Source organism: Microtus oregoni, unplaced genomic scaffold (genome assembly GCF_018167655.1).
Source record: "Microtus oregoni isolate MIOR12 unplaced genomic scaffold, Mior012 000013F_ref0000133, whole genome shotgun sequence".
Taxonomy (NCBI): Eukaryota; Metazoa; Chordata; class Mammalia; order Rodentia; family Cricetidae; genus Microtus; species Microtus oregoni.
The window spans coordinates 36,069,447-36,095,443 of record NW_024543072.1 but is presented as its reverse complement, the minus strand read 5'-3'; the positions used below and the strand labels follow the sequence as shown (position 1 = coordinate 36,095,443).

The window sequence follows — 25,997 nt, the reverse complement described above, 5'->3', positions numbered from 1 at the left end:
GCAATTTATAACTGAAAATGACTAATGATGTAGAAAATAGTTAGATCTCATATGCAGTTAAATGAAGAGAATGGCCAACAGTAACTACTAGAGAAAGCCAATTTTAAGAGTACTCTATAAATCGTGTGTGAAGGAACAGTAACTTTTGTTCTCTAAGATAACCAAAGGGCTAAGCAAGTACCAGCTGGGCCTGACAGAGGGTTCAGGGATTAAGGGCACTTACTCCTTGTGCAGATTGACCCAGGTCAGCAGGCTCCAAGATGCCAGGCACTACAGCTCTATGGTAGAGGATATTTCTGGCCTCTGGGTACCCACAGCAGCACACATACCCACACATACATTTTATTCTAATAGATGTTCACCCCAATGTCACCAGTGGCCTCTATATCATTGATTTCAACTTTAATTCAGCACATGTACCACTTGCTCTATCAGTAGCATCTGACACATTTAATTAACCTCCTCTTCTTTAAACCCTTCTTTCTCCTGGCTTTTCAGATGCTTCCCTCATTACTTGGCATCTACACTTCCCACATTTCTCTGAGCTGGAAAGTCTCACTGATTTTTCATTTCTTTTTCTATTTTCTATCTTCATAATTCATTTTACCTTTCAAAGCTACTGATATGTTAATGACTTCCCAAACAAAATCTTCAAATCAGACTCAGTTCGGACTTACAGACTTAAGAGTTAACTAAATCGACATTTCCACTCATATCATGAATAATGATCTGTGTGTGGGCAGATATGTACACCTGAGTACCGGTGTCCATGGATGCCAGAGTTCCAGGTAACTTTGATCCATCCACCTGACGTGGGTGCTGGGAGTCAAATTTGGGTCTTATGCAAGAGCAGTTAAGCACTCTTAACACCTGTGCTCAGGCAATAACATCTTAGATATAGCTATATGAACTTCTTATTCTCACCACTAATCCTGATCCATTTGTAACTGCTCATTTTAAACTGATGTGCATCTTTTTCTTTCTTTCTGTTCATACTAATAGCCTGGAGTTAATGGTTCTTTTCCTGACATTCTCCCTTTACCATGTTAGCTCAATGACCCTCAATGTCATTTCTCTGGCTTATCATTTGACTACTGTCAACTTTTTTAACTCCCTTGCCTCTTCACCCACACAAACAGTTCTTAACAGAACAATCTATAGTCATATCCTGCTGCTCCTCTGCATCCATGACACCCTAAAATGGTTCTCCACATCTTCCAAAGTCCCATAGCCTCTTGAACTCTGTTCTTTCTTTGTTCATTCCAGCATATGGACTTCTCTGACTACTCTGAATATACCAGATTTGTTTTTGACTCATGGCTTTCATAACTGCTATTCCCTGAACTGGTAACTGACTTCTTTTCCTCAGATATTTGAGTAGGCTACTCTTTATTTTCTTCAACTCTTTTTTTTAAGATTTATTTATTTATTATGTACAAAGTATTCTGTCTGCATGTATGCCTGCACACCAGAAGAGGGCATCAGATCCCACTACAGATAGTTGTGAGCCACCATGTTGTTGCTGGGAATTGAACTCAGGACCTCTGGAAGAGCAGTCAGTGCTCTTAACCTCTGACCCATCTCTCCAGCTCCCTCTTCTCCAACTCTTTATTCAAATGTCACACAAGTAGGAACTCCTGGCCACTTTCAACTACTTCCATAAACTTTGAGAAAAATCCTTGTCTGTTCTCTTCATTAAACAGAACTATTGCTGATTTCTCCTTAAACTATATTAAGACCCACGAGAACAAGCGTCTTTCAGTTCTATCTCAGTGCTAGTTTTGTAAACTCAGAAGGAAGAATGGTTAGCACATCAAAAAAGTACTTGCTAAACATTCATTCACTGAATAACCACTGATAAAAACACTATTTACCAACACTGCACATATGTAAGAAATGAGAGAACTTGTAAATTGTTATATTATATATGACTATAATGAAAGCCTGGAAAATAGTGACTGTATTATGTCCTATACCAGATACTTTTCTGTCCTGTACCAGATATTTTTCTATCCTGTACCACATACTTTTCTGTCCTGTATAGTGACTATATTATGTCCTGTACCACATGTCTTTTCTGGATATCAGAATAAATGTCTAACCTTTAGCTAAAGGTGAAAAATAGCTTGTAAATATAGAGGACCAGTAGCATTAATATCACCTGGGTACTTAATAGAAATGTACTCAAAACCCAACCCAGACCTAATAGATCAGAAATTCTGAGTTTAATCTGTTTCAATGGCGCCCCCTAGGTTTATCATGAGATACAATGAAGTTTGAGAAATTAGTTAAAAAACTTTCTAACTAACTCCATTAATGCCAGTAAGTCTATTCTCACCTCTGATGAAGATGCTGATCCAAATGATGTTAAGGGTTTATTCCATGCACTGACTGAAGGTGGCTGTGGTGGACTAATAGGACCCACTAAAAGGAAGTAAGAAAAATGTGACCATTAAAATTTAGATGTGAAAGTCTAATACTCTCAACCCTTAGTTACAATGGTAGCCTGACAATAAAACAATTCTCTACACCATACACCATAAATACACTAAAGCTTGAGTATCCCTACTGACTCAAGTCCCTTCAGATATATGCCCAGGAATGGAAGAGCTGAATACTATGGCAATGAATACTATTTTAGTTTTTTGAAGAGCACGCATACTGACTTTCATATTGCTTGAGCTAACTGACCAAGTGTGTATAATGGTTTCCTGAAAATAGTCGTTCTAACTAGGTATTGTTGTTAACTATACTTATTATAGAAATAAACATTTCAAGAAAAGAACTAAGAAACAATTGCTCCTACTGCTTCCTACTAGGAAAAAAGTTTTAGTTGAATTTTTAAATAAAATAGAAAACAAATGTGGGTATTTCTATATATTTTCCTACCCCATACTTTTCTGTTGCATTACTTACATTTTTTAGAGATGTCATTCAGCACAGCTGGAGCAGTCACTTTGTTATCCCATAATTCAGCTGTTAGAGAACCATGTGACTGTGGAGTCTGGATGGATTTTCCTGTGGCTACATAGTCTGTGCCATTAGATGTTTGAGCTGAAGGTAATCTAATTGAAGGTGGGGGCTGTTTTGAAGATGGTGTTGGAGGTGGAAGTGGACTCTGGACTGGTTTGTGGGTCTGTATCTGAGTCTGTACTGGCGTGGCTGGGGCTGGGGCAGTGGTTGCTGAAGAGGTTTGGGCAAGTGGAACTGAGGTTGCTGGGGCTGAGGCCGGGGCAGTTGGTGTTGAGACAGCTGGGGCTGAGACTCCTGGGGTTGGAGAAGATGCTGAAGCTGGTGCTAAGGCTGAAGCAAGGATAGGAATTGAAGCTGAGGCAATGGGGACGGAGGCTGTAGTTGATGCGGAGGCAAGGATAGGAGTCGGAGCTGGAACTGAGACTTGGGGTGAGGAAGAGGCTGTGACTGAGGATGAAGTGGACACTGGAACAGTGGCTGAGGCTGGAGCCGGAGCCAGGCTTGAAGTTACAACTGGAGCTGGGGTGGAGGCTGCAACTAAAGTAGCGGCTGATGCCAGAACCGGAACTGCAGCTGGGGTGGAGGCTGGAACTGAAGGTGCGGGGGCTGTTAAAACTGCAGCTGAGGAGGAGACTGAAACTGGAGCTGAGGCTGGAGCTTGTGCTTGCTGAGTCCCTGTGGCTTGTTTTTTGGCAAACCTTGGAGGGAGTTTAGAAGTCTGACTTCTTCCTTTTTCATTTACATTTTTTTTGTTCCACACCTTAAAAAAAAATGACAGAGCCATTTTTTTTTTGGTCAATAATATGTCTAAAGAAACAATGCACCATGCATGAAATTTCTACTTCCTACTTCTAACTTAGCTATTTATTTCAATTTCCAAAATTGGACACTGTCAGGGTACTAATAAGATTTAAAACTATAAGAAGTCAAGATGATAAAGAGAAACAAGACATATAGTTTTATATACAGGCTTACACTCCACCCCCAAATCAGAAATACTCAACCAAGCTGGAAATTAATTTGGCCTCCCCCCAAAAGACAAGAAGTCATTTTTGGATCACTGCACTATGCTCACTCAATTTCCAAGATAATTTAAAACCTATCATGGGACAAATTAGTAACACATAAGATTTACTGTTGGAAAAAGAGAGTCTGTTTTAAGGCAAAAAAGCTGTAGTAATTAATTCATTTTCAAATTACCTAAATTTTGGTTTAGAGTTCCCAGGGCTGAAGATAAAAATCACTCAACTCTTTAGTTAAACACAAATGACTATGAATGGATAGAAACCCTGACCATTGATAACATGCTCTGAGGAACAAGCAAACTAGCAACAAAATGGTGAGCTTCAAACCTGTACAACTTGTTCTTCCTTCTTCCGGCGTTCCTCGTCCTGTAAACGCTTTTGCTGTTTTTTAGATACCACTTCAGTAAAGCCATCATCATTCAAATTTGACTGGGGGTCTTCAATTACAGTTACTTCAGGATGATCATCAATTATAACAACACCTGTAAGCATGAAAAAAGGTTTCAAAGAATTTTTGAGTATAACTTAATTCCTACCCTATAAGATGGCCCATAAAAACTAGCAAATTTCAAAACTATTTCACATTAATGAAAAAAACCTCCGAAGATCAAAACAAAACAAAACAAAAAAGTTAAAACAAGGTGTCATACAGCCCAATAGTCTCAAACTTGTACATCTGAGGCTGGCCTTGAATTCCAGACCATCCTGCTTCTAACCTGTCAAGTGCTGAGAGTACACTGTTCTCAGTAGAACTTTTTTCTTCCTTATAATGTATAAAACACAAACACTAGTTAATTCATTTAAAAACAAAAGCAAATAAGAAGTATTCCAGTCTTTCAGCCTCAGAACTATGTAATGCTCTAAACAGTAGTAAATTTACTTCATATACATCTCACCATTCTAATAAGGGGGAATTAATAATTTTGTCTCTTAAAGGATAAAATAAGTTTATTTAGAAATTGATAATTCCATATATTTTTAACTAATGATATTCTGGCTGAAGTCATTACACTTTAGACAGGAGAGCAAATCTAAATCTGTTAAATAATGCTTCAAAGTGAGAAAAAAATGTGACTTTAGGCTATAATGTACTGTAGGAATTTACAGAGTCTAACAATTACTTTTAGGTTTTAAAATTTTATGTACAGACCAAGGAAAAATGAATTAACAAATATTAAAACTGGCGTTTGTACGTGCCACATTATTTCAGATTGATTAAGAGTGCTCATCACAATTCTATTACTTATTGTTATTTTGAGACAAAGTCACATTGTGTGGGCCAACCAAGCCAACCTAGAACTTACTATGCAACCTGGAATTCTTCCCTCTCTACCTTAAAGCTGTTATTAGCATTGCAAGTATGAGACACCAACCTAGACTAACATAATCCTAAACTCACTTCAGTTTTTCACTTAACGGGGCTCTAGCTGTGGGTCAAAAATTTAAGTGTAAAATTCCTTACTTCTTACAGTTTAAATCCCATGCTATTCTGAATGACATGGTGAAGATGCACGTCATCCTGCCTGATGCCTAAGTCATTCATTTGTACAGCTTATTGAGAATACCTGTCCATGAGCTACTTGGAAGCTGTTACCAGATCAATTAGAGGTACTGCAATGCTTCTGCCGTGTAACTTGTAATTAACAGTAGACCTATATATACTTCAGCTCTTCACTCGTCCACCTCACTCCATCACAAAAAGGGTGAACAAAGTACAAGGTATTTTGAGAGGAGAGAGAGGTAACACCTCATAACTTCTTACTATGGTATGACTAGATGTAAGCAATAACTCACCCCAGTTCTGACAACTAAAACTGTCAAACGTCCCAGAGTGGAAAAATGACTCACATTGAGACTCTCTGCTCTAAAATACCAAGTTAAAATTCCTATACATGCGATCAAAATCATCTATTTATCATTTTTTCCATATGAATTACAAATGCTAGCTTTCAAATTCATATTCAGTAAGTTTGTTAGACAAGTTTTTGCATTTCTATACAATTTCCTAATAGGGCAAACAGTCAAGGATCACAATGAGAACCACTGGCCTAGAAACTATTTTTTATTATTTATTTATTTATTTTTTGTTTTTTGAGACAGGGTTTCTCTGTGGTTTTGGAGCCTGTCCTGGAACTAGCTCTTGTAGACCAGGCTGGTCTCGAACTCACAGAGATCTGCCTGCCTCTGCCTCCCGAGTGCTAGGATTAAAGGCGTGCACCACCACCGCCCGGCTTGGCCTAGAAATTATATCTGAGACCCAAGTCCAAACAAATCAGAGTTTAGTAAAAACAAATACAACAAAACTCCACACACAAAAAGAATCGAGAAAACACACACACATCTCATATAGGAATAACTAACTACCTATGCTAACCTTCCATTATTACTACCTCATTAAGAAATCTCGATTTTACTTAATGTTTAGCTTTGCTTTCATATGAATGAATGAATGTCAAACCATATACTATTACAAGTAAAATCATATGGCTTGAGATATTTTCTGATTGTTATCCACGATATTTGATACTTGTTCTATTGTAAGTTTCCCAATTTGCCTACATTAACACTGTCTCCCATCTTGTTATCCTCTGCTTTTATCTTAGAAACCAATTTTATTAAAGTTATCAATTACTATTTTGAGTTCAACTTAGCAACAGGAACTCCATTTGTACTTAGGCTGCAATTTCAACAGAGGGAGAGACACGATTACCCCTAAAAAATTATTTCACCACAGATATCTAGGAAATGGCCTAACCCCAAATGTCCAGGAAACAGCCTAACTATAAAAGTTTCACCCTCCTCTGATTGGTTGGTACTAAGCCAGGGCAGAACCCCAAAGGCTCGCTAATAGGCTGGGGTCTGACACCCTGGAAAAGTCCCTAACTATACTACCCTATGTTGTTATGATTGGTTAAAGTTGCAACGTTGCCCCTTGCAGTTTTTTCCTTGAAATTGCTTGCTCTGCCTGCCTTATGGACATGTTTAGGGCTCCACACAGGCCTCCCTCTGTGCACCCCCCCCCCCCACCAAAGAACAGTGAATTCTTCCTGGAGTATCATTAACAAAAATTGTACTCAATGTTCACAAAGTGTTAAAGGTGTTATTTTAGCTTAAGGAAAGCTAGAATTTCTCAGTCACCTCTTATCTAACTTAAATGTCTAATACTTTCTTTCCTTATGTTTTCATAGTGTCTGCTTAAATTTACCAAGAAATAAATAAAGAATCTGAAACATACTTGCGTAATTGTTGAGATCAAACTGTGACAGAGCATCTACTTTTTCTTTTGTCTTCTTAGGACCTGGTTTGGTGTCTTCTCTCTTTTTCCCAGGAGCATCCTTGGAATTCTTCTGTCCGGCACCATTAGGTGCTCCTTCCTGGTGGTGTGCAGAGTTACCATTGGCAGGGTCCACACCAGCTGTGCCTGAGGACTGTTCATCAAACGGTCTAGAAAAAATAATTGGAGAGGATTTTCACAAACTTCAACAACAGAACAGTGCTCTTTCTTCCTGGTTGTTTGTGGAGTCATACCCAAGACACACTAGCACTGAGAAGACCCAGTCAGTCTCAGCAGTCTCTGAAGGTATAACTTCACTAAAACTGAGGACCCCAATACAGCAGGCCAGCTCTTTGAATTTCTCCCCCAATAATTCTAGAATTCTAATTAGCTCCAGGAAGTTATTGTGTTTATTTGCCAACATTTTATAAATGAGCTACAACATGGATCTAGGAAAAAAAAAATCTGTCATCATATCACAATTAGATCCACTCCTAAAATGGGCAGCATATTAAAATAGGATTCTAAATGTCTATAGTATTTGGTATATATATTATGTATATCTTCAAGTTGAGATACTGATATATAGTAAAAACATCTTTAACTTAAAAACTCACTTCACAAGCCAAATACATTCCTAGTTTTTGCTCCCTAACAGAAAAATTCTGTTTATTTTTAAGAAATTCCAAGAAAAAACATAACATTAAAAAAAAACTTATGGATTAATCTTCATATCAATCTATACAACTGCTCAAGATAAATGATTACTAAATGCCTGACATGACTTTCAACACTTAAAAAGTTATTTCTTCAAAATGGGCCCTTCCAAACCCTGTTGCAACTACAATGATCCACTGATATTTCTGAAAGTTTAAAACTATCCACAGCTCAAAAATCAGATCAAAATTATAAGTATTATTACTTGAAATTCTAGTAATTCATTCTAGTCAAAGAATTATTTTGGCTTTTGTTATTGTTATCCTGGTATTTTGAACATTTAAAGTGAAATTTATACTGAGCTGAGCAGGTACTCAGAAAACATACTTGGTCCATTACTCTGGAATTTTAATTAGAAATACTAAGTACATGCAACTAAGCAACTGAGATCAGTGCAATAATGTACTGAATTCCTAATCAATGGTTTTGAAATTATTCTTATGTGTACAGGTGTTTTGCCTGCATTTTTTCTGTACACGTGTGAATTGCTCAAGGAGGCCAGAAGAGGGTCATCCAGCTTGAGTTATAGGGGGTTGTCAGCTACCATATAGGTGCTGCAAATAAAACTCAGGTTCTCTGCAAGAGTAGTCAGAGCTCTGAACCACTGATTTCTCCACCACCACAAATAACTGGGAATTTTGCCTAAGGAATGATTATTGTGTACTACATGCTACAATATCTCACACTCTGGTTTTTCTTCACATTATATCATTCGGCTTCTTAATACTGAAACCAATATTAACATTATAATCAACATTTTCATATTTAAAAGGGCAACCTTAGCATACTTTAATAGGCTTTTTTTTTTTTTTTGAAAACAGTCTCTTATCTCCCGGTTGTCTTTGGACTGTCTAGTCAAGGATGACTTTGAAATTGTGATCCCCCTGAAATTCTTTAGTTGTGATCCTGAAAATTCTTTAAAAATAAACAAATATCCAAATGCCATGGGACCCATGTTGGCCACCTAAGCACTGGTGGATAGGCAGAGATTTGCTTTCTCGGTCTCTCTGGTTGAATTATTCAGAAGGGAATATAATTAATGTGACAACTCAGTAAGGACTTTTGAGCAAACAGCACAGAGTGCCAGGATATATGTCTGTAACATATTCAAGTCTTAAAACACACCTTGAGAAATGAAAAGAAGAGAGCTACTCATTAGTATCAAGAGCACCACACAAATGAAGAAACTATATGTTCTTTTCTGGCTGTACAAGCATTTCCCTTTTATTAGATGTGACTTAGCACGTAAAGATTACTCACACACAGTAAATCTTAACTCTCTCAAGCATAGAGAATAGCACTTGTGCAACTTCCAACATTTCCTATTTTTTACCTTCATAAAGGTACAAGTTTTATATCTAAAACACAGTACTCACCCTCTCTTTCCACTTTTTGATGGTGGGCCATTTCTTCTTTCATTCCTAGGACCTGAGAAATTCCTTCCTGATTTGGGTGGGCCATTGTTGCCACGGCGATTCTGTCTATCAACTCCAGGCCTCTGACTAGAAAAACTTCTCTTTGCTATTTCCCTTTTGGGAGGCAAAACATTCTCTCCAGCTTTTACAACTGCTTGTGAACTCACATCAGCATTTTTTTTTTCATCCCTCTCACGCCTCTCATTAAAATCACTACTTTCAGAAGCCGTTTCCCATTCTTCATTTGCCTGATCTGAAGAGTTTTGATTAGACAAATCTGGTGTCTTATTTCCAGAAATGTCCCCAGGGGGATTTACTGGTTCTTGAACGACATTATTAACTGTGCCATTTGCGGGTACCAACACCTCACTTGTTTTTGAAGCAGCCTCTCTCTCTCTTAGCCGTCTAAATCGAGGCGGCTTATCTTGCCTTGGTGGTCGGGTAGGACGCTGCCTTCGCGGCCTCTCTCTAGCTGGGTCAAATTTTCGCTCAAATTTTGGAGGCCGTCTATCTGCAGGTATAGGCACAAACTGCTCGTGTCTTCTTGGTGGCTCTCCATCTTCAGGTTTAGGAGGTTCTGTTTGCCTTGGATTCCATTGATTGTCTCGATAAGCAGGTCTTCTTAACGTGGCAGGACGTGATGGTCGGCCTCCAGGATCCCTTCCACCTCGTCTGAATGTTCCTCCTCTACCTCGCCTTGTAGGCTCCCCTTTAGGGAGGAAACCCGGTTTAGATTTATCTTCATCTCTTATATAAGGCTTTTCTAATGGCCTATTATCTATTCGGACATGATTTTCAGGCTTAAAAGATTGGGGTTTAATAGGTTTTTTGTTTTCAGGCCGTTCCTCTCTTTTGGGAAATTTGCCTTTGCTTAAACTATCCTTGTCACTTGCACTTTCATGAACTTCACTGTCTGTGTCAGTCTCTGAACCTCTCTGTCGCCTTCTTTTGGGAACAACCTCAAAATCGGAACTCTCACTTCGTGTTTCACTTTCTTCTCGTTGTCTGAGAGGTCCCGAAGGCCCATGTTCCACTCTAGGCTTACTGTCTCTATACTGAGGATAATCACGAGTATGCCCTCTACCTCCTCTGCCACGACCCCCATAAGAGCCTCTGTAACTTCGACCTCTGGAGTAATATTCTCCTCTGCCTCTGCCTCTATATCCTTGGTCTGGAAACCATTCTCTATCTCTAGCGTCTTTCCAGTAGGTCCTAGAAGGTAAAGGGGATTCTTTTTTAACAGTTGGTCTAGAATCTGGTCGAGGTCGTTCTGCCCCAAGGTCTTTGATCATGACTTTCTCAGGCTGCTTTTCTTCTTTGACTGTTGGCAGCCCAACATTTTGTTGGTTTCCAGTTTTGACTGCGGGCTCTACCTGGACACTAGCCACAGGTTCCAAAGGCTTCTCATTATCTGGAGTTGGCTTCTGAGCCAAAACTGAAGTTTCTGTTGATGATAGTTTCTCTGGTTCTGGCTGAACTGGTGGTTGAACCAGTGACTGTGTCTGAGTTGGTGCTGGAGGTGGTGGGGGCAGAGGAAGATCTTTCTTTTCTGTTTTTTCTGTTTTAACAACTTTTTCAGTGATCTTTTCAACCTTTTCACCTTCTTTCTCCTTCCTCTGCTCCCGCTCCTCTTTCATATCTCTAAGCACAGGTTTTTTAATGGGACCCGACCTTCTCACAGGCCTATCATTACCTTCTTCTCTTCTGCTGGAGCTTGGTCTTGGACCCCAACGAGTTTCTGATTTAGATTTGTATATTTTCTCTGGTTTTGGTCCTTCAGAAGATCTCAGAAAACCATCTTTTCTTGATTTCTCCTCTGGCTTTTCCACAGTTTCTTTAGAATCAATACATCTGCTGGTAGCCTTAGGAATGCTGACAGAGGGCTCATTTCTTTGCTCCTCTGCCTTTTGAGCATGGTTAGACCCATGGGAAACACTTCTTTTGCGGGCAGGTTCTAGTGCCGAGATCCTTTCTTCTGGAGGATTAGGTAAGCTCTTTTGATCAACTACTTCAAAACAAGCAGACTGATCATTTGTATCAGCATGGTGAGGTCTTACATCTTCTACTGATCTGCTTAAAAACTTTTGTCCTTCTGTTTCAGCTGAGTCTCTAACAACATCTGCTTTTGCATGAGTCTCCAGATGACTATGTTCCACAGAATAAGCAGCAGTAATTTGCTCATGGTCCAAAGCAGTTTCAGGCCTGTGATGATGAGAATTCAGATATAACCAACAAAACAATCTTTCCCACATGTATGTGTGTATATATATACATATACACATACCCCACCCCCCACAACATTATTCCCACAATCCCCCAATTTTAAATTATAAAAAAGAAATATAAAACAAAGAACCCTAACCACAAAGAACACAGTTGTTCACAAACAGAATGCTTAGCAAAGAGAAGAACAGAGCAGGTCTATATAATGAGTGAATGACGAAAACAGGATATACAGACAGTATTACTCAGGGACAAATGAGGTGTGTGTAAAGTCATCAAACTCATTCAAGTAGAATACAGAATGAGGTTTAGTAGAGGATTCAAAATAATCTGAAATGTAGAGATGATGGGGTTATTTCAGTCATGCAATATGAAGCTCTATAGCTCTACTATAAAATGATGTAAATGCAGGCAGTAATACTGCCTTGTACAGTTATCTAATGGGTGTTACAATCTCAACTAAATAAAAAATGTTTAGACCATGTAGATATGAATTTCTGATGCACCAAGACAATTTCCTAACAAATAAATGTCAGTAAGCCTATTCCAGTTAATTATGAATAACTATACAACATAATCATTAAACTATATCCCATAAAAGAAAACCCAACTCTCTGGCTGTAGATTATTAGCGTTACCACCAACTGCCCCACTATAAACTACTATTTATCTTTACCTTGTAGTCTAACATATTTTCTCTAACGACTGAAAATGTCTCATTTTTCATCATTATAGGAATTTTATCATCCCACTGGGTAGACTGTATAAGAAGGTAAACTTCTTTATATATGATGTATGTAAAGAGTTGTTTTAAAACATCTCTACTAAGTCTAAGCATTTAATTCAGCCCAACAAAAAGTAAAAGTATGTCCAAAGAAAAAAATGAAGCACATTAATGGGACATCAGATCATCTTTAAAAAAATTTTTTTAGCATGTATGTGTGACAGAAGATGGGAAGACCTTGTGTCGTGGTACAGCTGTATAAATCAAAAGACAATTTTTTACCAATTGGTTCTCTACTTCCACCATATACGTTCCAAGCATCAAAGACTGACCCTGAAGCCTAATGGCAAGCACCTTTGTCCCTGAGTAATATTGTTGGCCCCTAGACTGATCTTCAGAGAGACTATAAAGTTTTTTTCTTAAGTACAATATTCTAATAATTCTCTAGTCATTTAAATAATTCATTACCTAGCATCTCCAGGTTCTTCAGCTGACTTGGGAGTAGCTGCCTGCTGAGGCTCGCCATGATATGGATCTGACCCCCACATCATTCGAGGCTCAGAAAGGGAAATTCCGTGATCTCTTGCAGACCGCGCTATATGTTCAAATGTCTCAGAACTATTTGGTGACCCTTCCATCTGTTCTCTTCTGATTAATGGCTTAGGAGGAATCATTCCTGTAAAAAAGTTCACACACACAAAAGAATTACAGAGTATGGGAAACAAAACCATGATAAAAACATACAGACTGATTGCTGTTTAAAACTGTTTAGTAAAAACAAAACCCAGGGGGGAAACACAATGGGCCCACTTTTCTTTAAAGCAAAAAATTATGTATGTTAAAAACAGCTAAAAGAATCATACCAATAAGGCAACTTTTGGGAGAAAATTATTTCCCACAGAAAATTTTACTCATCCTATTTGCTTAATATCCTATTAAAATATGTAACCCAGCAGTCAAATACTGTATATTTAGTATCAAGGTGAGATTTAAATATAAACACACAAACGAAACCTTCAAGATAGCCCTGAGTGCACTATTCTGTGGCCCAAGCCTTTAGGGTCCTGAGATTAAGGGCATCTGCCACCATGCTTTGAATGAGAAATAATTTGAGATTAGCTTTTTAATCACTCCTAACTGTCCACAGTATCATTCTGATAATAGATTTATTTTTAAAAGGGCTAACTAACTTACTTTTGGCTAATCTACGATGAAATTCGAGTGTTAAAAATGGTAAATGAAGGAACTCAAAGAAAGGGATACATATGCAGAGATAAAATTCAAATGCTGAAATATTTGGCCGAGTGAGAATATTAGTAAGATTTTAGCAAGAATAATTTCCATCTCAAAAATTTAAAATACATCTATAAAATGGAAAGAAGAGCTAGCACTTTGTTCTTGTCAGACAGCTGGCACCAATGCCTACACTAAAAGCTATAACATTATGATAAAGACCTAGAGGTTCTAGGTCCTAATAGGTTTCTAATACTGAGGGAATTATGACAGACAAAAAGAGTGTGAAAGGATAAAAGCCAAAACAAAAAAATCAAAACAATACGAATAAAAACCTAAGACAAACCACTATCAACATACCAGGATGAATAGGTGGAATATCCATAGCAGGCCTTCCTGATATCATTCGAGGATCCATATAGGACTGCATCATGAGCCACCTTGGATCAAAACCCATAGAAGCCAAATGCTGAGGGTGGGGCTGCATTGGCTGATAAAGAGGCCTGTGTGGTGGAGGAGGGACTGAACCATTAGATGGTTGTGAAGGAACAGTTTGTGGAAGTACACCTTGCTGCTGCTGCTGCTGTTGCTGCTGCCACTGTTGTTGTTTCATCTGTTCCTGGACAAGAAAAATCACACATGTTAAAGGTTTCTACTTATGATCAATTAATACAATCATTTGTATTTGAAAACAATGGTGTTTTGTGATATTTAAAGACAAAGACAATTAGCACAGAGCTGGCAAAAGATTAAAAAAATGTACTTTCTTATAATGGACATGAGCAACTCTTCATTTCCTAGAAGTGGAAGAGGTATATATAAATAAAACTTAAGATAAAATGGCATTAAAAAGAAAGTCAAAGTAAAACCAATTCTCAGCAAGTGTACTAAAAAAAAAGGGAAGTTTCTATGCTTAATGTTTCTGTTTTATTTAATTATCAGAAAACTGAACAATAGTATTTTCAATCACACGTAAGTGGTGAAGTATTTCTGATTTTACTATTACCTGCTGTCGCTGAAATCGTGGTGGCAATGACTTCTGAAACTGTTTGAAATAGCCAGATAATACAGCAGGTCGGGGCTGAGACCCTGATTCAGGTTCTACTTCCTGTGCCACTTGTGTGGTCTCCTTTTCACTGCGGTTGCTGTCCTGTCTAGTGAAAACTGGTTCCTCTTCTGCTCAAAGAAATAGTACAAGATAATCCTATCAAAACAGATTCTATGGACTTTGCAGAGATCATAGATTCAAATCTTTCAATACACAAATATATTCATAGTAAATACTCAGGTCCAAATACTTCCCATTTATTTCAATAAATATTAATGTGATACTAAACATCTACATGTTATAAGCCACATGAAAACCAAGTGACCTATATGTATTAAGAAAGCAGATAGAGTCAAGTGAGGTAGTATACACCTTTAATCCCAGTCCTCAGGAGATAGAGGCAGATTTCTGAGTTTGAGGCCAGCCTGGTCTACACAGCAATTTTCAGGCCGGCTACCCTATCTAAACAAAAACCGATGTACCTCGCCCCAAATACTGGACTAATGGAAAGTGTAATGACCAAAACTAGTGCATCTGAACAAATATGAAGAACTCGGTGTAGATCACTCACTAGCTATGCTAAAAACAAACTCACAAGGGGGTGACTAGTATTCATGTCAGATATAAATGTTTTTTCCCCAAAGGAAAACCAGTTCCATATATTCTAGAGAATGCCATGTCACAAGTATATGAAAAAACCTGCTTCTAATCTCCACCACTAACAAATAAAGTAGAACAGACGAATTATTTATAAAATGTGGGCCGAATATCATACCTTTATTACAGCTGTTTTCACTTTCTTGTTTTTCTGTCACAGGCTCTAAAATGGGCTCTTGGGGTTCGACTTTTTCTTCTTTCTCCTTTTCCTTCAACTCACCCTCTTTCTCCTGTTCTCTCATCCTTTGCAGTTCTTGTTCCTTTTCTCTCTGTTGTTCTAACTCTTTCTCTCGTTCCCTTTCCTTCTCCATTTCTTTCTGTTTTTCCTGCTCTTTCTCGAGCGCTCGTTCCCTTTCCTTCTCGCGTTCCTGTTCTTTTTCTTTTTCAAGTTCTTTCTCTCTTTCTCTCTCCTTCTCTCTCTCCCTTTCTCTGAGTTCCTCTGGAGATGGTTGTTTTTCTATGATACCCAGCTTCTCGTCTAGCTGTTTCAATTTCTCTGCACACGCTGCCTTCCTCTGTTCCTCCATTCTTCTCTCTTCCTCCTCACGCCGTTTACGAGCACGCTCCACTGCCGCAGATATTTCAGATTGTTGTTTCCGTCTTTGCTTCCAGATTTCATCATTATCAGGTACTTGAGGCTTTGAAGGAAAAGGGCCTTGTCTTCCAGGTAACTGTCGATCTGGAGGTGGGGGATGCTGAAAGACCAAAATTCCAAACAAAGACGAGAATTCAATTTTTGGACTAACTTTTTTAAATATCTATTTGTGCGTGCATATATGTACATTTGGCGGTCAGAGAACAACCTGTGGGAATCAGTTCTCTTATTATTCTATTAAAGGGATTCCCCAGAGTACTCAGGTTATCAAGCTTGGCAGCAAGCACCTTTATCCACCGAGCCATCTCATTTATCCTGATAACTTTTTTGACCAATGTTAGTTGCCATAAATATGGAGAGGTGGGAAGGGTCCATTGAAAGAGAAAAAGGAAATTAATTCTCCTGCCAAAGCATATACATTAAAATAAAAAAAAATAGGGTCAGCAAGATGAACTACAGGACAAGAAACAAGATGGAAGGGATGGCTATCAAAGAAATCGCCCTAAGTAAATTCTCAAAACTCAGTCTGGGAAGAGAGATAACTGATTCCAGAAGACAATAGAGAGTTAGAGGAGCATGTGAGTGATAGGATTTTCATGGATGCTTTCAAATGATGACTAAAAGCTTAATAACATAGCTGGAAACCTGCAAAGATAGAATGAGGAAAAGCACATGAAGGGCTAAAAATATAAAGAAACAATAAAACTCAAGATTCTCAACATATAAAAATGAAAGTTTACCAGTATACTTATATAAATTATAAATCTCTTTTCATGGCTTCATCTACAGATCAGAGACAAGCTAAAAAAGTAGAAATAATTTTACAAAAGGATATGATAGACACAGGAAACTTATTTTCTCACACTTCTGCTATCACCCATGACTTTCAAAAATACCTTAACCATAACAGTTTTCCCTGTTCTAGAATTTCACTGAAGCAGAGAAAGTTGTGTCTTTGGTGCTGTTTTCTTCAGTGCACTGTAACGGTTTGGAGGTTATTTTATGGTGGCTTATACCACTTTACTGCCGTTTAGTATTCTACTACTAGTACAGGAAACTATGACACATGTTTATCCTAGTTTGCTCTTAGTCTAAGTAAATACAAGAGTTAAAAACACACAAATGTGTATATTTTCATTCATTTCTCTTTAATAAAAAACTAACAGTGACACTCTCAAGTCACGTTTCCTTAACAAGAAGCTGCCAAGCTGCCCTCCTGCACTATTCACAAAGGTTTACAGATTTCAGAGCACTGTACCATGTGTACAAGCTATCCTACATCCTTATTACTATATGACAATGATGGATGCATAGGAAAAATATCACTGTTGTTTAAATTTGTATACCATAGTTATTAAAAGATACAAAACCATTTCCATGTGCTTACTGGCCATTCACATATTCTTTGTGAATGTGTGTATATATGATATACATGAATGTGCTCGTTACTTATGAGCAAAGAATGTGTACAGAGGTCAAAGAACAACACAGGTTCTTTGGCCTGTACCTTATTTAAAATAGATGTCACTGTTGTTCATCACTGGGCGCATCACATACATGAATAAATTCCCCTGTGTATGTGTGTGTGTGTATTCTGGCCATTTGAATTCATATCCTCAGGTACATATAGCAAGCACTTCAGTCACAGACCATACTCACAGTATCTTCCTTTGTGAAGCTAAAATTATTTTGATGAGCTATTTGCATTATTGTTATAAAGTGCTTTTTCTTAACATAATTTAGTATGTTATTTATTATATTAGTATTTGGAAATTTAATCTATTAGAAAATGGAATAAGCGTGTACATGTGTGAATGCACATGTATTCACGGGAGTGGAGGTAACTAATGATTCATGCAGCTAAGTTTAAGAACTCATTAAAGGAATTCTGCTGTGATGGAGAACAAAGAAACTGAGTAGATGATGCAAGAGGATGAAGAGTAAGGTGGTATAAAGACAGCTTGATTTTCTTAAATGGCAAAAATAACACTGTAGTAAGCGACAGGACTGACCAGGGAAGAAGTAAATGGCTATCCTTAGAAGCAAGGACAGCAGGAAGACAGACTACCAGTATGAAACTGAAAGCTATCAGCTGGGTGCCTCTCATCCCATTGTGGTTGTTAGATAAGAATGCTGAAAAGAACTAGAATAAAAACACGTCAAAGTCACAGCGAACAATATACAATATTTTTTATAAAAGTTATTATTATCAAAAGAAAAGCATAAACAAACCAGACACAGCATACAACTCTCCAACACTTATCTAAAAATCTACCTGTTGTGCAAGCAACTTGGGAGGGGGTGGCAAGTGTGAGGAAGGTCCACGTTCCTGTAATGAAGAACAAAAGATTAAAAAATTAGCCAAAATACTTATGTTGCACTGTACTACTTTTCTTAATGAGAACACAAGACTGTTCATAGCCAACCAATCAGCCCTGTCTTCATTTTATTAAGAGTCACTGTAAAATGACTTTCTACAGAATCACTCTCCAGGCTGCCAGTTCAGGACAGTCTATGTAAATGATTGCCTGCTTGCTCCTTTTAGTTTAGTGACGGGTATGTTCTTCCATCTGTTTTGTACAAATTCAAACATATGCTGCCTACACAATGATTCCTAATTAAGAATTACAATAAATTTCTTGAATAAACCCCCTTTCAGTTTGCAGTATAGTCATTGCTACACCATTTCTACTCATAGATAAGATCAAAACATACCCTTTCTCCATAGTTCTCTTCTTTTACAATCTGTTTTCAGAATAACTTGGGTGTTGTAAAGAAAATAGAAAAAACTCTATTTTCTTTCTTTCCCTCATCCCCAAGTCAGGGTCTCACTATGTAGCCCTGGCTGTCCTTGAACTCAAGAGATCCACCTGCTTCTGCTTCCTGAGTGCTGGGATTAAAGGCTTGCACCTCCGTTTTCTATATATGATTTCCCTACAAAGACAATGTATACTCTCACACTTAAGTACCATGATTTATAAAATATCCAGTAAACAGTAAAGCATCTCATTTTATTTTGAGAAAATAATCCCTCTACTCTGACTTGTCTTGATAAAGAAGACAAAAGTGAAGCCTAAACTTTGGTTTAATAATTTTAGCTACCATATCAATAATTCCAATTAACAGGCAATAAAAACAGAAAGCAGAAAAGATTCAGGTTTAATGAAAAACAAAGAAACACAGAGTCCCAGTCAAGTACTGTGACATATGCCTGACAGTTCAGCATCAAATAAACAATAACACAAAACTACCATTACTACCCCACTCCTGCCTGCAAACCACATAACCCCTCCCTTTCCCAAGCACCTCCAATTTTGACCCTAAGATTAATTCAGCCAAAGTACTGGTAATGACAAGAATTTGCACGGCTCCAACAAACCTGATTAAATGGAGGTCCCTTCCCATAAGGACTTTTTGCTACTGGAGGCTGAGCAGGTATCTGAGAAGATGATTTTGTGCCAGCAGCTTCATCTACTTCTTTTCGGTTTTCTGTGCTTTCAGGTGTTTTTGAACTTTGATCCTCACTTAAAAAACAAAATGGAGAAGAAATCAAAAAAGCAAAGTAGAAGAATTACACCACAAGCAAATGACTTTTCTCTGTGTAAAAAAGAAAAAATGTTTTTCATGATTTCAGGGGAAGAAAACGTGTAAGGCAATGATAGGTTTGTGACACAGTAATGTTAATTCATTCAGTAATACACACTATGTTTCTGTAGTGGTTTGAGACTAGCAAATTCACTAATTATCAAAGTATAACTAACATAGCACTACGGCAGCTGCTTCAACTGGATACTCATCTGTGATACAAATGAATCTAACATACCATTTTTTTCTTTTTCTGTCCTCTCAAAAAAAATCCTCTGAATGTAAATAAGTGATATTAGAACTATTACTGACTATATTCTAATTTATTCTGGTTCAGTAAGGAAAATAAATTATTCTATTAAAAAAAACACACCACACCACAGGTATCTCACAGATGATCAATAATGAAACTAGAACATACTACAATGCCATGGCTGGGAAAATTACCAACTGGACATGTAAAAGCCTAACTCTTTAATATACATTAACCCATATATTCTTTATTTGGATGCCCCTGCAAGAGTAATAAATCAAAGCGATAAAATAAAAGGCCCCAATTTTCCAAAGCACTTAAAAAAAAAATCAAGAATCCAAAGCAACTAAGTAGTCTAAGGAACTTTTTTGTGGTTATGCCTGTAAAATGGTGCCAGATACTCATCTGCAGTTAGACAATGAGTGTCCGAACAGTACCAAACCTTAATTCCTTGATTAGTTGTACGGTATTAATTAATTTTAAACTCAATAATAGGCTTAAACTCAGTAATTCTCTGAGAGAAAAATGAAGAAATTTTATATACAAACCCAAATGTCTATGAATAAAACTTCCCTGCAGAAACAGCTCATGTTCTGTCAGCAAAAACCACACTGTTAATAGCAAAAATGTCATGAGTTACCTGCTGTTCTCTTTAGGACTACTACTTCCTTGTTCGTCGTCATCACTGAAATTCAGCTGTTCTGTATAATCTACTTCCATCTGAGCACCTGTTAAACGAATGAAAATGTAGATGGGCCTTAAAAGACACCAATTATGTTAATCTAAACACGAATCAGCTTAAAATGCCCAATGAATTTTGTTTCTTACCTGCCCATCCTTCATCAGCTTCAGCATCAAGGTTATCAAATTTATCAAGCTCCTTCAGTTCAGAGGCACTAAGGATGGACGGGCGTTCAGGCTCAGAAGCCCACGAAGGAGGAGGACCTCTTCCTCGAAGGCCTCTAATGATGGGATTGCGGAGAAAAAAAAATGCATGTTTTAATTATATTGAATATAGAGTATTAAAGCACTGGAATTTAATTCATTTCAATTCAACATTAGTGTTTTCTATAGGAAGATATACAGACATGACTCAAGAAAACATTATATAATTAGTAGCTGGAATAGCAGAAAACTCATTTAAAATGCATTATTTAAGAGGATACTAAAAATCTCATATTAAGTGGAGAATGGGGTGACAAACATGACAAGAAAAGGGGAGAAATAATTATCACTGGTTTTAGAATCATGTTTATCTGCATTCAGAATTTTCTGTCAATTAGATTTCTCAATTACTGAAGTATTTTAGTTTTATCTTAAAAGAGGCAGCTTATTATTTAAGAGCAATTGTCCTTGTGAGAACAGAAAAAGGGACACCCAACGTTAAAAAAAACTTTAATAGGCACATATCTCTTGCAGGCGTTAATATTCTTACTTGTTTGTTTCAGATAAAGAAGGTGGAAACCTCATGGGACTATGTAGAGGAGGATATGCCATCCTTGGGTACTGCTGAAACATCTGCGAAGAAAACAAGAAATTTAGTAAGTAATGATATACAAATTCAGTATGAATGATTAAAGCACATGATGTGAATAATCAACTTTGCTAATAAAGACACCACTCATCCTCACTCACAAACCACTTTAGCAACAAACCATTTAAAGGAACAATGTTATCAGAAACTCTTTTGTTTTAAAGGCTATTAAAACAGCTGGTTGTAAACTCACAGATCTGCCTGCTTAAAGACATGCCCCTCACATCCCATCCCCCAAAAATTGTAACATAAAAGTATTAACTAGGGCATGTGAAGAATCTATCTCATTAATTTAATTATAGTTTATGCATTAACAAAAAAAGTAAGTCACAAATTCATAATACATGAACCCTAGAAAGTCTTATTCAAGTAGGAATTTTGTGTAATGAAATTTTGAATCTGGAAAGATACACTGAAAAAGAAGAACTCACTTCAGATTACAGAAAGGGAAATTAGGGAAAGAGATGGGTAAAGGAGCACCCTGAAAGACATTAAGCATGGCATAGAAAACAGGTTCTCAGCGAAGTTACTACACAGATTACATAATAAATTAAAACCCGAAAAAAAGTCAAGTTGATTTTTGTGGGATCTCAGCTTTGAAAAGGAAAGCTTTAAAAGGGGGGGAGGATTGGGGGTAGGTTATGAAAACACTGACAACTAAGGGACAGTCTCAAAAAGTCTTATTCATTTACAGACACACAGCCAAATCATATAAATAATATCAATTGTGTATCTTAAATACTCTACATGTATCCCGAATCAGACTAGCTTCTGTTAAAAAAAAATCTTACTACAAAAACAAAAATCTTTTTACATAAGGAAATTATACTTGAAAAGGGCTGTGTATGTATGACTATGCTTTCAAAGAAAGTGTTCCTACTAAATAGGGTTGAAATAAGGTCAAATTAAACACCAGATTCAACTATGAACTTTTTTTTTTAAATTTTATTTATTTATTATGTATACAGTGTTCTGTCTGCAGGCCAGAAGAGGGAACCTGATCAAATTACAGATGCTTGTGAGCCACCATGTGGGTGCTGGGAATTGAACTCAGGACCTTCGGAAGAGCAAGCAATGCTCTTAACCTCTGAGCCATCTCTCCAGCCCCTCAACTATGAACTTTTGAGAAAACAGGAGTTTTGGCTGCAGCATGTAAGGCAAATCATCTTAAGTTTGATTATCCAGACATGATTAATCTTTTCTAGCTTATTTCTTAAAATTTAGAGTCTCTCATACATTAATTGCAGAAGCAACCCCTAAATTCTCAATAAAGACGTTTGCTTTTCATAACAAGTAGAACATTATTTCAACCAGAATCAGAGGCAACTGGTAGTGAAGCCTTCTCTCTTTCCTTTGCTTTTACATTCCAACATTCAAACCTGGAAGCTCAAAAAACTATAAGCAAAATTTAAAAATGAAGAGGCAAGAGTGTAATCATTTTTTAAGATCAGGTCAATTTATAAAGATTTTTTTTTAAAAATCATACTCTTATACTTCTTAGGATGTCATCTTTCAGCCTCAAAGAGTAAAGATCAGGGCCCCATGCATAATGAACTGTAACCCTTAAAAAAATATTTGAAAATTCATTTCCCTCTGCTTTTCTAGAATGGTTTAAACATGACAGGAAAAAGAAACAGAGCACAAACAACTTACAATTCAAACGTAAAACAATGAAAGAAAAAATAAAAGAGACAGACACAGGTACCACGATCCATAACAAGAAATATGAACTGATCCCGCCCCCCAATCAATTATTGCCTGGACCCTAACAATGACCTAATATTTAATTAAAAATTCTTTTTTTTGTTTTTTTTGGAAAAGGTTTCTCTGTGTAACAAACCTAGCTGTCCTAGAACTAGCTCGGTAGACCAGGCTAGCCTCAAACTCAAGAAATTTGCCTGCCTCTGCCTCCCAAGTGCTGGGATTTAAAGGTAAGGCATGTGCCACCACTACTGTGCTAAGAATTCATTTTTTAATTTTAGCTGTATTAATGACACTATATACTTTATTAGGTGGTCTCCTTTTGAAAGTAACTAACTAAAACCTGCAAATTAAATACAGCATCCATGATTGCTTTCATAATCTAAAATCATGGAGAATGGGCATTTATCACTGTTTTTCTGTAAAAATTAAGTAAGGAAGCCATAACAGAGCGTGTCTATAACCTCATCACTCAGTAGCCTGAGATAAGGCTAATTTTTAAATCTGCTTGCATTTCATACAAATATAGTGTCAAAAAAGACCACACTATAGATTTAAAAACTTAATTAGAATTTAGCAGTCTTTAACTTTATTCCCCCTAGCTATAAACTACTGCTTGGGCGATTTAATAAATTCTATGAACCTCTTTTCAGGAAAAAAAGTTTTAAATCCATAATCCAAAGTACACACAGATACAAAAACTATTATACTAAAATTATTATTTCGACAATTAAAAGCTGTGATATAACAATTAATATATATGCTTCTCTGTTTTTAAGCGTTTAACTATGTAGGCCTGGCTGTCATGGAACTCATGTAGAATAGTCTGTCTCCAAATTCATAGTGCTAAACCCGTTTTTGCCTCCTAAATACCGGATATGCAATATATGCTTCTTTATTGACCCATGGATCCAATGTTGAGTGTAATGTACTGTAAAAATATGTGATTAATGATAAACCTACCTGTGTTGCAGATACATGTGATTTGCTTCCTTATACTTATAATTAATTTTTTAGTTAGATGTTAATGAGACCAAGGACCCACACTTTCTTTTTCCCTTAGTCCAGTTTTCTTCTTGCATCCCAGAGTAGAATATTCAAGTGCTAGCATGTTTAGCAATACTCACATATGGAGGCATCATAGCTCTATATTGAGAAGCAAGGGGAGGCTGTTGTCCATTCAGTTTGGCCTGTGGAGGACCACAAGCTATCCTCTTTTCTACCACTTTGAGAATATCGTTTTGTTCTGATGTTATGGCCGTGCTTTCATCCTGGCCAAGTTGCTTTTCATCCTGATCAGAGGAAGGTGTGCCAGCAGACTTACCACCATCTCTCCAACAAGCAACGTCTGAGCAAAAAAATAAAGAGCAAGAAAATATTTAGTAATATAACAGTGACACCAACCAACCTAAGCACATTTGAAGAAAATGTCATCAAAAGCCGGTGTGGTGGTGCATGCCTTTAATCCCAGCACTCGGAAGGCAGAGGCAGGCAGATCTCTGTGAGCAAGACCAGCTGGTCTCTAAGAGATAATTCCAGGACAGGCCCCAAAGCTACACCTGTCTCAACATCCCCCCTCTCTCCCCAAAAATGTCATCAAGTAAATACAGTAAAGATGGAGGGGAGACACCTCCATGTGTGAGTTTAAAGCTCTTAACGCATTTAGGCAGTCTAGAGTCATGGCTTCATGCCATGACAAATCATCAGAGGAGAACTATTAGAACCTCTATGAAGCGTTATCAGTGAATCTGTAGAGGTTAAAAATCACTGCTCATATTTGGTCTATTGTCAGATAGTCATGTTTCAAGAGGGAAGTAAAGGTGAGGTGAGATCTCACATCCATTTACTGTCAGTCAACCATTACTAGTTACATGGGCCCAGGTGAGCAGATCCAATGAAATTATCTTGTTGAAATTCTTAACCAAGTAAAGCCACAGTGTGGTTTTAAGGAAACATTGAACAGATTATTGAAAGAAAGAAATAATCTCCATTATAGAAAAAAGTCCAACCTTTTATGTATTTTGGGAAAAAACATGTCATGAGCAGTACCAGCAAAAGGGGCTGAGAGAATCCTCAATTCCAACTTCTAACTAGGTTTCTTTTGGATTCCTATCCTTCAGAAAACAGTTGGGTTCAGTTTGTTGACACACACCGCCTTATGGGCAAGGTAACTTCTGGGTCAAAATTTAACCAACTGTAGAAATAGTGGCGCTAACACAACTTCTAGTATGAATTAATTGATTGCATTATGAGGGTTAAAAAATAAAAGCAGGCCGGGCGGTGGTGGCGCACGCCTTTAATCCCAGCACTAGGGAGGCAGAGGCAGGCGGATCTCTGTGAGTTCAAGGCCAGCCTGGTCTACAAGAGCTAGTTCCAGGACAGGAACCAAAAGCTACAGAGAAACCCTGCCTCGAAAAATAAATAAATAAATAAATAAAAAATAAAAGCAGATTATATATTCTCATTTGACAAGAAATAGGCCTAAAATGTAAAATATGACATTAAAAATATAGCCCTAAAAATATTTGTCAGAGGAACCTCATGAATAGTGTTTGCTAAAATATTTAGTGATAACAATATGAAGCTAAGACATTTACATGTCTCTCAAACATTTCACACTTCTACTGTTAGTTTCTACCTTATAATGCACATAAAGTATCCTGCATTATTCAAAATCATTTATTTCCTCAGTTTGAGTTCAGAAAGCAAGGAACTGTGCAATACAAACAGAGTAAAGAAATGGATAAATCTTATACAACGGGGAAAACATGCTTAAAAACTTGTTACTGTAAAAAGATCAAATATATGATTAGGCACAATAACATATGCTTATAATCCAGACCTTGGGAGGTTAAAGGCAGATGCATACACACGAAGAAGGAAGGGAATGGACCGGACAAAAGGGTAAAATGTTCATAGAAGATACCTGGACATCTTGAAAATTTTTATTTAGTACATTTTCAATGATTTCAACGATCTCTAAAGTTACAGTGGTACTACTGTTGGTCTAAAAACAGTATTTTAAGTAAATACAGCACTA

At 37.3% G+C, this 25,997-nt stretch overlaps 1 protein-coding gene across 10 annotated transcripts in view; it reads right to left on the bottom strand.

The window, feature by feature from the left end:
* Prrc2c (proline rich coiled-coil 2C) overlaps nucleotides 1–25,997 on the bottom strand; it is a 73,035-nt gene that overhangs the window by 22,160 nt on the left and 24,878 nt on the right. For all 10 annotated transcript variants that reach the window (XM_041662916.1, XM_041662907.1, XM_041662913.1 and 7 more), the window contains exons 6-20: nucleotides 24,085–24,305; nucleotides 21,158–21,240; nucleotides 20,551–20,684; nucleotides 20,363–20,450; nucleotides 19,264–19,408; nucleotides 18,160–18,213; nucleotides 15,408–15,984; nucleotides 14,591–14,760; nucleotides 13,945–14,203; nucleotides 12,820–13,027; nucleotides 9,366–11,606; nucleotides 7,234–7,442; nucleotides 4,326–4,480; nucleotides 2,917–3,733; nucleotides 2,339–2,424 (exon numbers count right to left, since the gene is read on the bottom strand). In XM_041662916.1, coding sequence (XP_041518850.1) covers nucleotides 2,339–2,424; nucleotides 2,917–3,733; nucleotides 4,326–4,480; nucleotides 7,234–7,442; nucleotides 9,366–11,606; nucleotides 12,820–13,027; nucleotides 13,945–14,203; nucleotides 14,591–14,760; nucleotides 15,408–15,984; nucleotides 18,160–18,213; nucleotides 19,264–19,408; nucleotides 20,363–20,450; nucleotides 20,551–20,684; nucleotides 21,158–21,240; nucleotides 24,085–24,305 — 5,447 coding nt within the window. The remainder of the gene's footprint in view (nucleotides 1–2,338; nucleotides 2,425–2,916; nucleotides 3,734–4,325; nucleotides 4,481–7,233; nucleotides 7,443–9,365; nucleotides 11,607–12,819; nucleotides 13,028–13,944; nucleotides 14,204–14,590; nucleotides 14,761–15,407; nucleotides 15,985–18,159; nucleotides 18,214–19,263; nucleotides 19,409–20,362; nucleotides 20,451–20,550; nucleotides 20,685–21,157; nucleotides 21,241–24,084; nucleotides 24,306–25,997) is intronic.